General features: G+C 39.5%; 1 protein-coding gene across 2 annotated transcripts in view; it reads right to left on the bottom strand.

The window, feature by feature from the left end:
* mypn (myopalladin) overlaps positions 1-15,832 on the bottom strand; it is a 52,179-nt gene that overhangs the window by 12,129 nt on the left and 24,218 nt on the right. Inside the window, exons 7-16 of one of the 2 annotated variants that reach the window (XM_067421620.1) lie at positions 13,295-13,436; positions 13,141-13,164; positions 12,927-13,043; positions 12,027-12,825; positions 10,587-11,930; positions 8,010-8,151; positions 5,898-5,975; positions 3,935-4,156; positions 695-844; positions 529-605 (exon numbers count right to left, since the gene is read on the bottom strand). In XM_067421620.1, coding sequence (XP_067277721.1) covers positions 529-605; positions 695-844; positions 3,935-4,156; positions 5,898-5,975; positions 8,010-8,151; positions 10,587-11,930; positions 12,027-12,825; positions 12,927-13,043; positions 13,141-13,164; positions 13,295-13,436 — 3,095 coding nt within the window. The remainder of the gene's footprint in view (positions 1-528; positions 606-694; positions 845-3,934; positions 4,157-5,897; positions 5,976-8,009; positions 8,152-10,586; positions 11,931-12,026; positions 12,826-12,926; positions 13,044-13,140; positions 13,165-13,294; positions 13,437-15,832) is intronic. The other variant, XM_067421622.1, reaches the window with a different exon arrangement.

Below are 15,832 nucleotides of genomic sequence, written 5' to 3'. Positions count from 1 at the left end.
TACAAATGTCTGAGAGCGCTCTGGTGGTCTCTAGCGGTGCAAAAATCTATTACGACTAAATTCAAAGCACGTCATTGACACCACTTAACCGAGCAAAATGTTTCACTCGGTTACGCAATTTTTAACGGTTAATCGGTTTGACACAAATCAATCTGAGGTTCGAATCTACCTTTTGCCGAACTCGCTCTACTCCCTTCTCCCATGACATATCAGATCGGAAAGGCATTTATTTAAAAAAAAAAAAGTAAGTAAATATTAGAAAAGTGGAAATAAAGCATCTAACGTGTTTAATATGAAGTGTTTCTCAGTTAGAGCTAGGTAAACAGACGTGCTAAATTAGAGTCGATAAAAGTGAGCGGGTCCAATATAATTGGTCGTAAAAAGTGGGTGGGTCTTGTCACACAATGGTTCAGACACCCATGTATACCATGAGGTTTGTGTCCTAAAAATAGGCTGCAATATGGGGGGTAGTCTTATATTTGGGTATATAACATTACGGTGTGAAAGCTGAGCATTGATGGAGCTCACCTCTGAGAGTGCACCATGGGCCGGTTTCGCACGGGACCCGTTTGGACGATCAAATGGCCAGAGCAACTTATTCTACCCTGTGGACATGACAAGAGGCTTGGCTTTCATTAAACCATAATCCACAGTGATCTCAGCTGGCTGCCTCTGTGATGTTTGCTGCTGTTACCTGTGGATTCGCTGCCATGACTGTATAATTGCCATCGTCGTCATTTGTAACGGCTTCAATGTGTAACGAACACGTCCCATCACCCTCTCTGATCTTCCTATAATGCTCGTTTTTCTTCAAAATCTGCTTTCCATCCTTAAACCAGTAAACCTGTGTGAAGAGTACAGAATAAAAGTCCATCATCATGCAGTTTGGAGACAGAACTGAAACTTGTATTTATAAACATTTGGTGGATCCTCTAACAAAATATTGAATTTTCTCCAATTTCAAAAACAGTATTACATCCCTAAGCCCCAAGAAATATTCTTCTCCGAGCCAAAAGACATGCAAAAGCGCATGCGTCTTGACAATTTTTGGACATGAACAAACCTTGCTCAGATACTCCGAAAATAGCCATTTCAAAACTAGGTCTGATATCCTTAGTGTATGCCTCAGACAAAGTTTTAAATATAGTTGTCCAGTTATCAATCAGTCTGGGGCAAGTCCAGAACACATGAGCCAAGTCTGCTTTAGCAGAACGACGTCGCTCGCATGTGTCAGCTACATTTGCATACATCTTGGATAGCCTCACCTTGCTGTATAAAGTCTGTGGAGCACCCTTTACTAAATTAAACCCAAGCGAGTACTGGAGATTGTACCATTCACTCTAAATATGGCATTAATCCAGGTTTCATCTGATATATCCACTGCCAAATCCTTTGTCCATTCTGCACGGATTCTGTCTAGATTCATATCTTTTAGTGACATTAAAGTGTTATATACATTAGAGATTACTGGGAATATTAAAAATTGCACCCAATCCTGTATTGGAAGGAATAGAGAATAGAGGGATATGTGAAGCAATATTTTTGGATTAGATGACGAACTTGAAAATATCTAAACAAGTGTGATCTTGGCAGATTGTATTTTTAGGAGAAAGTGGGGTGGGGGAACCTACTTTTTTGACATATTTATATATATTATATTATATATAATATGTATATATAGTGGGCACGGAAAGTATTCAGACCCCCTTCAGTTTTTCACCGTGTTATATTGCAGCCATTTGCTAAAATCATTTAAGTTATTTTTTTTCATCAAAGGAACTGTTAGGATGTACCAGCAGACCGAGGTGTAAAATAGGTGACTGGGGACAAAAATGCACGGTCCAGTAGTTTTATTCACCAAGGTGAAAAAATATTATATATATACAGTACCAATAGTGAAAAAAACAGGAACAATAATCAAAAAATATAATACAAAAGAAAATAAACTTGCAATATACGAATGTAAGTTGGCTATGCCAATGTACAGGCCCAAAAATACAAACGTGTTTCAATCTCTCCACACTATCCTCCTTTTTCCCTAAAATGGCTGCCTCTTTTATAGGCTTTGGCTCCTCCTATTTCTGGAGCATACCATTTTAGGGGAAAACCTATAGGTTACATACAGATGACAAGACATAAACAAAAAAAACCTTCACAACATTTCAACTCTACAACATATATTGTTTACAACTACTAACATGTACAGAGCTCAAAACAATAAAGACAAAACATATAAGGAAACACTTACATCCCAGGTTCTCTCCCTCCCCCATGAGGTCAGAACTAGATGAAGTAACCTTTGATGAGCAAATGCTAGCTTAAAAATGGCTACTTTCCATGTGTACTGGTTTGGCAAGTGAAAGGTGCACCCGAAGGTATATGTTGCAGTTTGAAATGTATTGAAGTTAAACTGACACTGAATGAAATTAAATAAACTCTTATGTTGTAAAGTATGTTGTTCTTTTTTTGTGTGTGTGTAATGATATTATAATAGCATGCATCACTGAACATTAAACATTTCAACACATTTTAGCATTAAACAAACAAAACAAGGAAAGTGATAACTTGGGACGAATAAGGGATATTACAACACGCAACATCAGATTGTATTTTTAGCCGGCATTTAGTTTGTGTGTATGTGTAATGGTGGAAACAGTTCAGTGTATGCACATACCCATGTTCAGTCCCTTCATTATAAAAGTCTGGGGTCACAGTCAGTCTGTGACAGGAACACTCCACTTTTTTGAGAAATAGGCTTATTTTCTGGGTCCCCTTAGAGTTAAACAGTTGAGTTTTACTGTTTTTGAATCCATTCAGCCGATCTCTGTATCTGGTGGTAGAGCTTTTAGCATAGCTTAGCATACATCACTGAATCGGATTAGACCGTTAGCATTGCGCTCGAAAAAATGACCAAAGACTTTCAATATTTTTCCAATTTAAAACTTGACACTTAAATAGATACATCAAGTACTAAGACTAACAAAAATGTAAAGTTGCTGGGTTTTTTTTAGACCGATATGACCAGGAAATATTTTCTCATTCCTGTGTAATAATCACTGATTTTCTACCGTAAAAGTGCATTCTCTGTAACTACACAAACTTAGTGCCGGTCGCATTGGAAGTTGCCTATCTGAGGACTACTTTCAGTCACTGTGTAATATCACTGCGCCGCTGCACCCGTGGGATGGCAGCGAAATTCTGTGATCATTATGCAGGAATGAGAAAATAGTTCCTATCTATATCGGTCTAAAAAAAATCACAACTTTTCATTTTCCGTTGGTCTTAGTACACAATGTAACTACAGAATAGTCAAGTTTTAAATAGGAAAAATATTATATTGAAAAAATAAAGTCTTTGGTCATTTCTGTGATGCTGACGGTCTAATCCAATTCAATGATGTATGCTAAGCTATGCTAAAAGCTCTACCACCAGATATATAGATCGGCTGAATGGATTCAAAAACGGTAAAACTCAACTGTTTAACTCTAAGGGGACTCGGGAAATTAAGCCTATTTCTCAAAAAAGTGGAGTGTTCCTTTAATGAACACACAGCACACCATATTGACAAAAAACTGAAATATCACATTCAGACCCTTTGCAGCGACACTAATATATTTAACTCAGGTGCTGTCCATTACTTCTGATCCGCCTTGAGATTGTTCTACACTTTAATTCTTATGACACTGAAGACTGGAGTAATGATGATAAATTCAGCTTATAATAAATTACACTTTACTATATATTCACATAGAAAACAGCTGATTTATATTATAATAATATTTCACATTCACAATTGTTACTGTATTTTTGATCAAATAATGCAGCCTTGGTGAGCGGAAGAGACTTCTTTCACTTTCTTTTAACAATCTTACCGACTCTTATTTTCCGTGCATGCTTTATAATCCCAGAATCCCTCAGTCTGTCAAACACTCACCTTTGGAACTGGAATTCCGACGACCTTACAGGTAAATGTGACGGGAATCCCTTCCACAGCCCTGAAGTGCTTCAGTTTCTTGTCGAAAATGGGCGCGATGCATCTTCCGGTGGGAATCTCATCATGCTGAACTTCATCATCCGACTCCTCGACGGGAGTTCTCTCCAAACGAAACTCAATCTCACTCATAAGCCGCTGCTCAAAGCTCGTCACCTTGTATTCCTACAAAAAACACACACAATGTTTTCATAAACCCGTTTATGTTTTCATACTTCTGAATTAAAGCAACTTTGGAAACGTCTCTCTCCAGGTTCTGTGGAAACATTATCCACACTAGCTAACTAATAAAAATACAAAACATACATATCTGATAAATGACAATGCTAATCAGCGGTAAGGTCACCAGATCAGATCAGATCAGTGATGCATTTTACAACATGTGAACCAATTTCAATAATATCATAACATTATAATACACAGTAAAAACTAGCCCTCGAAACGTCATGCTCTGGGGGTTAATGAGAGGGTCATATAAAACTAAAAACTTTTTTTTCTTCAGGAAAAACAATATTATATAATTTTGTTTTAATGAATTGTTTAAATAATTGTTGTTGATTATTATTTAAACATTTTATGAGCTATTTTTCCCCATTGAAAACAATACACTACCTTAACATAATTTGAAATAATTTTCCCCTTATGAAAGGAAAATATATTTACCAATATATTACTTCAAAATATATTATAATATATTGTAAATGCATGGAATAATATATTGATGGTATTATACAATATATTATATATTCCTGTAATATATTGCAAAATATACAAATGATTGCCGCTTTCATATATTGCAATATATTGGTGAATATAAATATATGTGAATATATTGCCTAATGTATTACATGATATTTTCCAATATACTGCAATATATTTTTGTTTCGTTAGGGTCCAATTAAAGCAGTAGGCCTAGCTGTGGTTAAAATAGAGACAAGGAGTAAAAATAAAATATTTTTGGATGTATATTAGTGGCATATAGTTGGAATTAAAACAGAAAAACGTTTGTAATGCCATGATATGACCACTAGATTCCTGTATAGCTCAATATAAAGAGGCTTATAAATTCTCTAGTGTTTTATAGACATAGATCAGTGGCACCAGAGCAGATCAGTGACGCATTTGACAACATGTGAACCCATTACAATAATAACATAACATTATAATAAACAGATTAAAGTCTTAAAAGTAAACTAGCCATTAAAAATTATGTTCTGGGGGTTAAAAAACTAAATTAGGACTGTTTTCGATGCAAATTCCAAAGCTGGTTACTAAAAAAATATGAAATGTACCCTTTAATATTCCCATTTTAAAAAGCACCTATTAAGAGTATTTGAAGAGGCCTGAGCAGCCGGTCCGTCTCGATGAAAGCTGGGCGACCGCCAACATCTCTAAACGCAGTCACCTCTATTTATAACACAGAACAGCCCTGTTCTTTCCTATCTCTGTCTAGTCTCTCATGCCCAGCACTTATGCTTATGCACTTATGTTTACTCACAGACACCGCCTGCATTCACATCGACACTAAACAGTCTTTACTGATGGCTGAATAATGCTCATGTCATTTTTGCTTCTGTTTGAGATATCCACTGAACACTGATATTTGGTTAGTGCATAACATGTAGCATTTAATTATATTAAAGGTGCTCATGCATAATCTTTTTTATTATTAGTCACAATTTACAATGACACAGCCATATTTTTATTTGTTAAACTGAGGTTTTAATGCTAAAGTTTGCAAATAATTAACATATTAAATATACAGCATCTTCCTCTAAAGAGAGTTATTATCCATGCAGCTCCATTAGTGGGAAAGGCTACCGCTTTATATTAGATCTTGTTTTAATTAAAATGGATGTGCACTACAGAACAAAGCACTGCTTGCAATGGAGAAAAGTCCTTGTACCTCGTCATAGTTAATGACAGTTGCAGTGGGAATGTTTGGTCCGAGCGATCGGCTCACTTCCCCCACATAACTCGGCTTCTATGGAGGACAGGATGAATGACGGTGATGTAAACACAGACACTAGCCACACATCAAGACAAATGTGTGATAAATGGTGTTATAGTGTTACTCAGTGTTAATATGGTGCGGACGCATATTTGAGACATGAAATGTATTAGCATGTGAAAAGGGTGACTCTGCTTTCCTGTAGCTCAAACCGCAGAGCGTGGCTCTAGCAATGGCAAGGTCATGGGTTCGATTCCCAGGGAAAGCAAAAACTGACAAAAATGTCAAATGTGTAACTTGAATCCAATATAAGTTGCTCTGGATAAAAGCATCTGCCAAATGCATGAATGTAAATGTATTAACTCTATAGAGTGATCGATATATACACAAACACACACACGCGATCAGGCATAATATTAAGATGGTCTCCCTTTTGCTGACCCGTCGAGGCATGGACGCCACTAGACCCCTGAAGGTGTGCTGTGGGATCTGGCACCAAGATGTTAGCAGCAGATCCTTTAAGTCCTGTAAGCTGCGAGGTGGGGCCTCCATGGATCGGACTTGTTTCTTCAGCACATCCCACAGATGCTCGATTGGATTGAGATCTGGGGAATTTGGAGGCCGAGTCAACGCCTCAAACTGGTTGTTGTGCTTCACAAACCATTCCTGAAGCATTTGTGCTTTGTGTCAGGAGCATTATCCTGCTGGAAGAGCCACAGCCACCAGAATACCGTTTCCATGAAAGGCTGAACATGGTCTCAGCAATGCTTAGGTAGGTGGAGCGTGTCAAAGTAACATCCACATGGATGGAGGACCCAAGGTTTCCCAGCAGAACATTGCCCAAAGCATCACACTGCCTCCGCCGGCTCGCCTTCTTCCCATAGTGCATCCTGGGGCCATGTGTTCCGCAGGTAAGGCTCCCTTAGTTCAGTTCTGATGCTCACATGCTACTCGTCTGTTTGATCGGACCCCACGGGCCAGCCTTCGCTCCCCACGTGCATCAATGAGCCTTGGCCGCCCATGACCCTGTGGCCGGTTCTCCACTGGTCCTTCCTTGGAGCACTTTTGATAGATACTGACCACTGCAGACCGGGAACAGCCCACAAGAGCTGCAGTTTTGGAGATGCTCTGACCCAGTCGTCTAGCCGTCACAATCTGGCCAAACTCGCTCAAATCCTTACGCTTGCCCATTTCTCCCGCTTCTAACACATCAACTTTGAGGACAAAATGTTCACTTGCAGCCTAATATATCCCACCCACTAACAGGAGCCGTGATGAAGAGATCATCAGTGGTCTGTCAGTGGTCAATGCCTGATCGGTGTGTATGTATATATATACACATACATACATACATACATACATACATACATATATATGGCGATATAAAGACCACAAAGAAATTTAAAAAAGGTTTTCATTTATAAAGGGGAGTTAGCACTACTGATAGCAATAACACAATTGAAATTATTACATTGAAGTACTCAAATCATGTATATTTGCATTTATAATCAACATGAAACACTCACATCTAAAACAACCGTAAGTATTTCTAGGTGAAACAGCATTTCCCATTAGAAGAGTTTGATTTTTAAAGACCTTTACAAAACAACTAAATATTTACAGAATTTAAATCTCTCTCTTTTTCTATCTCCATAAGAGAGAAACAAATGGACAAATGGCTGTTTTTGCTATTATAATTAAGAAGTGCTAGCTATTTTGACATGAAGTGTAGCTGAGATTTCTTTGAGAGTAGAGACTGATATAACCATGGTGCTTAGAACATAGTACATACATGCCATGTTTTCTATACATTTTTCCTCCTTATTCCTTCTCCATCTCCATCAATCAGTGTTTTGTATAAGCCCACACAAGCACTATTACAAACCAAGATTAAACCCTGAGTAATTGTGTGACACAAAGAAAATCAGAACTCAATCTATAACTTGTTTTAGTGCACTAAAGCAGATGAGCCACCTTGAGTCAGTCAACCCGGCCAAGGCATTGCCTACTATACACTAGTCAAGCAAAACACCCCTTACATCTTTGTAATAGACATCTTTGTCGTACCTGTTGTCCAAAACGAAGTGGTTCATCTTTAGATTGCAACTTCTTCTCAATATCTTGTAAGAGTGTTTCCCTGCTTTCGCGGAGTTCGCTATCGGACATGAGTCTGGAAACTCTTTGGTTCTTCTTCAGTGCACTTTGAGGCCTAAACATAGAGTAACACAGCGAGACTGAGGCACAAGAAGATTCAACAAACACTAACCATCACCTGCCCTTAAAATCACAGGGAAAATGTCTCTTAAGTAGGTTCACTATAACCCTTTAAAATCCTGATGCAGCAACATGACTTGGGAAAATCACATTAAAGGAACATACAAAAACAAAACTCCCCATTGACTGTCTTTCTTTCATCGAACACAATAAGGTGAATTTTGGAAGAATATTGAGGACTGAGTGGCCTCTCTTTTCAATATAGTGAAAATGAAAGAGTAATGGAGGCCTGTCATGTTTAAAAATGACATAAAACAATCATAAAGTAGTTATTCCCTGAGAATACTGAAATCCACCCTGGCTCTGCTTGGACGTTTTCAGAAAGTTCATAGAAGAATGATTTGTTCAAACGAGTCAAATCTTTTCAATGAATCAGTTGATTCAGTTCATTTGTTCACAGATCTGATTCAGCCAGGATAAAAAAAAAACCTTTTGTGTTGCACAGAAGAAAGAACAACATGAGGACAAGTGAACGTTGAAACAATTAAGATTTGTACATGAACTATCACTTTAAAGCCCTGTTTACACCTGGTATTAAGATGCATTTTGGTCATTTGGATCACAAATGGATGAGGGAGTCACATTCCTGTTTACACCTGGTGTTTAAATCAGTCTTTTTTGTCAACATTCAACCACTTCTGTCCTGATTTCTTCGAAGAAATGGGCAGGTAAATGTTATTTCAGATGGACAAAATAAACTCATCAATTTTCATATATGAATGCTTCCGACAAAAAACAAACAAAAAACAAAAAAACATACAGAGAGCATCAGCTTTCATTTCTGCTCCAATATGCGCAAGATAAAAATCAGGAATGGTGAGAGAACATTGTGCTTGGTACGTTTTTTTGTCTTCAAACCAAATGTGGGTCTCCAGCCGACAAAGTTTAATTCCCGTCTGGCTAGCACGCTTCCCATAATGTTTGTGTTAGTCATTTAGTAGCTGTTCGAACGCATTACGCCGCATTCACACGTGGCGTAGGCGTTAATGCTTCCCATTTACTTTGAATGGGTGACATCATCCGATGCTGAACTGAATTGTGGGTTCTGTCGCGTCGCTTCACTCGCGTTGCAAGCGGCAGAAGTTGCAGATTTCTCAGCTTTTCAAGCGCCAGCGTAGGCGTCATCCAATCAGATCGCCGTATGCAAATATCGTTGAGCAGGCGCTAGTCGATTGCGTTCATTACTGCTCCGTGAACCATCCAGACGCAGCTCCCGGAGCAGTACGTGATATTCTTCCCGCTGTCGGGCTTTGAACAGCTTCGAGCACCTGTGCAGTGCACTGACAACAACTACAGGGGCAATCGCATTCGCACATACAACAAAAATGCCATCCATTTCGTCTCACAGACTAGCTGTCAAAAAAGGCGTTTTTTTGTGTTGTGGTCCAAGCGGCAAGTAAGTTTTAATGTGATTGGCTGTTGTCACGATGACGATCGCGTCAGCACCAAGCTTCAGCCACGCCCTCCGTCAAGCGTTAACGCCTACGCCCCGTGTGAACACACCGTTAGACTACGAAAGCAATCTGCTCTAAAGCATTTTCGACTATCTCTGGACTCTAAAAGTATGATCATTCAAATCAGAGTTTCCGCTAGAAAAAAATCGTGCCGGTCAAAGTGACCGGCAGAGGTTTACTTTTCCGGACATTTTGATGATATGCCGGTCAAATATCGCCTCTTAATTAGTAAAGTTGAGGAAAACTGAAAGCAGTTTATGTAACTTAAAAAAATGACATAATCAGGCCGTAAACAAAACATCTCTGGTTAACTAGAAGAGTATATTTTCATTCGTTTGTTAAATAAGAGGCGATCAGGCGCTCGTTGCCGCTGTTATCAGTGGTGCAGATTTCTCTCAGCAAGTCTTCACACAGACGAGCGCTTTAATCTAACGCTTAACGCCGTTGCTTTATCCGATTCTGCAGCGAGAACCCCCTCTCTGCAGGAACACTCGAGACAGGGATTACACAGGCTATCTTGGCGAGCTTGGTCCACTCTGGGTACATTTCGCGGAAATCACAAATGAGGACTTCGCAGGCTGTGGAGAATTGCAATCCTCCAGAGCCACGGAGCGCTGTCATGACGGCGAGGGCATCACGTTGCAGCCTTACGGTATCGATAAGAGGCAGTTTTAATCTGACAATTTGACCGAAAAGATTTCATTTTGTCGGACATTTAATTTTTTTCCCGGCCAATGTCCGGTAATTACCGGACAACGGAAACCCTGATTCGAATATACTCCTGGGTTTCTAATGATACAAAGGCCATATGGTAAATCGCTGTTAATGTCAGGTGTAAACTGGGCCTAAGAGAAAGTGTGAGCTTAAAACCATATCATGATGTTATAATGAAATGTTTGTGTTTGCGTTTTCTTACCCAAGTGGGGCTCTTTTAGGCAGCCCCATGGCATTGGTCGGATGAGATGTTGGCAGCGAAGGAAGGACAGAACTAAGGAAGGCCACTGGGTTTTGGATGGGGCTGGGGGTGGAGCTGCTAGACGTTGGTGAAGAAGCTTGTGGTGGTGACTGAGCTCTAAAAGAAAACACTGAATTCCCCAGCCCAGGAGAAAACAGAGGTGGTGAGGACACATATGGGGGGCTGTTTGGAGACTCCAGAACCCTTGTTGGAAACCGTCTTGGGGACGGGGCAAACTGGTTGACGGGTGACATGAGCTCCCGTGTCGACTTCGGGAATATCTGTGCAGCTAATTCGTGAAGCATTGGAACAGGAGACTCAGTTGGAGAAGGACTCCTGATAGGAGACAGCGCCTGGGCTGCGATGAACTCCTTTGGCCTGGTGTAGCTGAAGCTCTGGGCGGAGATGGGAATAATCCCGGGAAGTGGAGGCAGGGTGTTGTTCAACGGTGGTGGAGACATGGGTGCAGGTGGATTTCTTACTAGATGCAGTGAGGTGATGATACTAAGGGGTGGATAGGACACACTTTGTGGAGCCATACTGGGATGAGTAATTGAGGTGGTGTTTAATTGTGGTGCAGTGTTGTTCACCATTGCTGTATTAGGTGTCATCAATGCTTGTGTTTTGGCAACACTCATGTCACTAATGGGGACAGAGTTCATCTGCAAGATTGGATTCATGTTTATTTGTGATATATGACTGGAAGGATTAATGGGAGGCATATTGGTCACGTGGCTTGGGTTTGTTTGGCTGGATGGCGCCATGATAAGTTGAGGAAAAGGTGTAGAATGTCCGACATTTGATTGAGGAATAGAGATGTTGGGAGCTCCTGCAGCTTGAGTTATTGGGATTATTGGTATCACACTTGGCATAGGAGCCACATTGGGTGTAATAGTTTGGGGTATTAGGGTAGAAGGAACCATATTTGGTGGAACAATATTTACCAAAGTAGTAGGAACCAGATTTTGTTGAGGTGTTGGAGGGTGGTTGTGTAAGGTGGCTGATGGAGTAAGTTGGGGAGAGGGCAAGGGATTGGTTAAAAGCGTGCTCAATTGGGATACAGGAGCAGCTTTTAATATGGGAGGGATGGTTGTAGGGATCAGTTGTGGAACGGGACTAGATTGAATTACGAGAGGTGGTCGGAGTGCTGATGGCACTGGATTTGCCGGAGGGTGAGTTGGTGTGACAGGCGATGGCTCACTACTTGTCTTGTCTAAAATTGGTAACTCTTGGCTTGGGGAGACATTCTCCTGCTGCTGTTCCAAAAGCACCTGGTTGTGGAGGATCTGAAGTTGCACTGGGTCTCTAAGATAAGACAAAAGAAGGAGAAAACAAATGTGTTGTATCTAGTTCAGAAGGTCCTAAAATGTTGTCTTGCAACATTCTGAAGTTGGTACTTACAATTTTGGTTTCGCCAACACTGGTGGTGGATCTTTGGATGACAGTTCTCTCTCTTCTTCTTCATCCACCGGGAGTTTAAAGGTCACGCGGAGACCCACTCGAGAACTAGAGCGGGGTTCATTGTGATTCCCTAGCACACCTTCGGGTCTTGTCTTGAGGCAAGAAGTTGGGGGATCTGGTAGGGGTTTAACAGCTGGTTGCTCTTGATGGTTACTTGAGTTTACCGATGGGGGACTAATAACAGAAAGGCTGGAGGTAGATTTTGAACCATTTGGTGATGGTTCAAACCAGTCATCTGAGCTCAAAGTGATCCCGGAGGCTAATCCGTTGGATGGACTTTGGGTCAGTTCTTTGGGAGGATTAAAACCAGACCCTCCTGAATCGAAGTGTGTAATGCTAGAGCCGAGAGACTTGTGGTTCAAATCAGAGTTGAGTGAGGAAGCATTGAAGCTGAGTGGGTCTAGCTGGGGTAGACTACTCCTGAAAGTATCTGAGCTGTATTTTCCAATGCTGAGAGGGTTTAAACTAGGTAGGCTGGTGCTGAGGTCATGGCGAAACATACTAGGGTTTAGGGAGTCTGAACGAAGTGTTACAGAGTCCAAATGGTATGACTGCTTAAAGCCAGAGCTCAAAGGGTCGAGACATATCATACTTGAGTGAAGCTTGTTGTTTACCAGAGGAACATCTGGCTTCCGCTTCAACGTTGTTGATATCAGGTCTGATGGCGGGATCTTTGGTGCGGAGGATTCCACAGTTAAAGTGCTTGTTGTTGTGGAGTTGGTGTTGTTATTTTTGTGCCCTATTGATGCAGACAAAGATATTTTCAGAATTAGACTTGTAAGGTGTAAGCAGTTTCACTTTTTAAAATTAAAACTGACCCAATAATCAACACAAATTTACCATTCACTCTCAAAACTGCGATACTTGAAACAGTGCCATATTTATTGCTGGCTGTGCAAGTAAAAGTTCCAGAATCCTCTGGAAAGACCTCCGCAATAACCAGCGTACATATCTCCTCTGAAGTCCACAGCAAAGAGAAAAATGGTAGACTGTTAGGTGGTTAGTGCCATGACATAATTAACTTGACAAAGCAGGGCTAATCATATACACCTACCAGATTCAGCCATAGATCTAGGTTCTGGGATGAAAAAAAAGCAGAATGTGTCAATTATCAGTTGTACAACAATTCATGCACTGAGAGCTTTTCTTTTGCAAGTTACAGTTTGAAACAGACTTTTCAAGTATATGTCCATTAAAATTAGACGTACTCTTCTGGAGGATCCTGAAGTCTGGAGAATCTTCAATAAGCGTTCCCTCCCTGTACCAGTCCACTTTAGGGGAGGGAGTGCCTTTTATCCGGCACTCCAAAACTACCAGCTGACTCTCCAGAGCCAGGACATCCTGAAGGTTCTGCACCAAAAGAGACAATGGTGTTTAATGACACTGAAATGGAAAGCATGTAAAAACTACATTTTTATATATTCTGAGGATAACGTATTCTTGAGGTGCACGCTCATGCAAAACTACCAGCATGACTGCTATGAGTATTTATGGATTTCCACCTGGATTGTGAAATAGGCGAGGCAAATGCTTAACACCCTCTGGTGCTCTTCACGGCGGTCAAAAATGACCGATTTTTTTAAACTTTATTTTAAATAAATGAATGTACTTTATTTTAGTTCGATAATGTTTTTTTACTTAATATTTTGTATTTTTAGGGGATTTTAAGGTACTAAAATATATTTAAGCTGTAGTTATAGTCCATTTATTCACTTTTTGTAGCATAGACCTGAGAATGAAATGTCCAACTTAAACTGTCGGAAATCTTGAATGCTTTAATGCACCGATCAGTTTGATCTCTTTTTAAAGATGACAAATGGCAGATTGTTGCTGAAGTAAACATTTTTTTAAAAAGTGAACGTAAAATAAGTAAAAAAATTCACAAAAATACTATTTTAAATTTTTGCAAAACCCGTTTTACTCTAAAACTGAGAGAAAATCAAAGCCATAAATCTAAACATGTCCCAAATGTGAGCTTGATATCTCAAAAAATTAGCTTTCTGTAAGATTTTGTTTTGGCGCAGTATCAAAAGTTTCCATTCGTCTTTCTTTCCAAAACACACATTTTTGAGCACGAGTACAAGTGTGACAATTCTTTTCAGGACCATTAAACCTTTTCAAATCATGTCCATGATTTTTTTATTTTTTTTATTCACATTGCAAGTGCCAAAACCTTTACCAAGTTTCATACCATTCCGATAAAGTAAAAAATCTAAATAAACAAAACATAAAAAAGGTTTTGGCCGAAGAGCACCAGAGGGTTACGAGTCTGACTGAATCATTATTGCAGTGATCATTATGTTTCTGGCATGTTGTTTGTTTGACAACAGTTCTTCTAATCCTAATTTACAGAGATCTTGACCAAAAATTGATGCATCAATGAACTTGTGTTGACAATGCAAGAGTCCAACACTCTGTAAAGTCTCCTCCAGCACATCCCAAAGACTTTCACTGAATTTAAGGTCTCAACTTCATGTGTGAAATTTATTCTTCATTCTCCCGCTTTTACAACTTGAGCCTGGTGAATCTTGAAATTATCATCATATGGTTGTGATGTGTCTTCCTTCATCAGGTCATTTTGACCCAAAACTCATTCAAAACATTTTTTATTATTCTGTGTTCATCAGAGTGGTCTAAGACCTTAAGACTGTTGTCGCACTTTAAAGGTAGAGTAGGTAGGAATGATCTAAAACACTTTTGTCCAAATTTGTTTAAACTTTCTTTATATGTCAATACATAATTAAAATGTAAGTACTCTGAAAAAGTGAGTATAAAAATCAAGTAACAAGACTTTTTAATCTGCAATGAACACTGCTCATTATTTTCGTTCGGGACGAAACAAATGATTGGCTTGGGCGACTGTCACTCTCTCTCGCTACCATGGCGACCACCGCTTTCGCTACAGGATCTGCCCACATGCACGCACGCACCTCTAGGAAGAGCAAAAGCATTCAAACTTCACAGTGCAGGGTTTTGCAGTCAGCGAAGGCAAACAATGCAAAAAAAGGACGACAGTAGGCCTACATGTAAAGGCAATGCACAAGAAGTCTTTGGATAAACAAAGAAATCAAACTCGAGTAAATATCTGCGTGGCTTTCCAATGATGTTGAGAACTGAGGGACCTAAAGGGGCTGAAAAACGACTCATTGCTGCTGTATTTCTGCTGGACAGGTCATCTTTCATTTTAATTATACATTTTTTCGGTTAATGTTTTCATGAAGCATGTATCACTAGCACACGTAGCTGCCTAATATAGCTAACATAACATTACTTAGCATAAAGTTACAATATTATACACTTAGCCATTAGTAGAGATGATAAATACTCAATATGCTTAGCTCAAGTTGATCGCTGTTGTGTTGAATTGTGCTAAATTTAACTTTAGATAACAAAATGCATGTGTAAAAGCTAGTACACCGAATCCAGAACTTTTTTTAGAGCTAAGTTAGCTTTAGCTACTACTAATCAACAATGCTTTCATCATGGAAACTCTTACATGCAAAACACAGTATATGTTATGAATCTTACACGAAATTCATCTTCATCACAGTATAACTGATGTTATTGGGAAAAACATGATGCTACCCGTTTTTTAGCTTTGCCTTATAAATATAACTAGCTTGTTACCAAATCAAACAAAAATATATTTTAAACTTTACCAGTACCGGTATTCTAGCTTGATAGTGAGTACTAAAAGACATCTTATTTGTTTATATTCATACTGATAAAGTTAGATGTTTTATTAC

This window comes from Pseudorasbora parva, chromosome 17, assembly GCF_024679245.1.
Source record: "Pseudorasbora parva isolate DD20220531a chromosome 17, ASM2467924v1, whole genome shotgun sequence".
NCBI lineage: Eukaryota > Metazoa > Chordata > Actinopteri > Cypriniformes > Gobionidae > Pseudorasbora > Pseudorasbora parva.
Note: the sequence above shows the minus strand (reverse complement) of the source record. Positions and strands in the feature narration are given on the sequence as shown.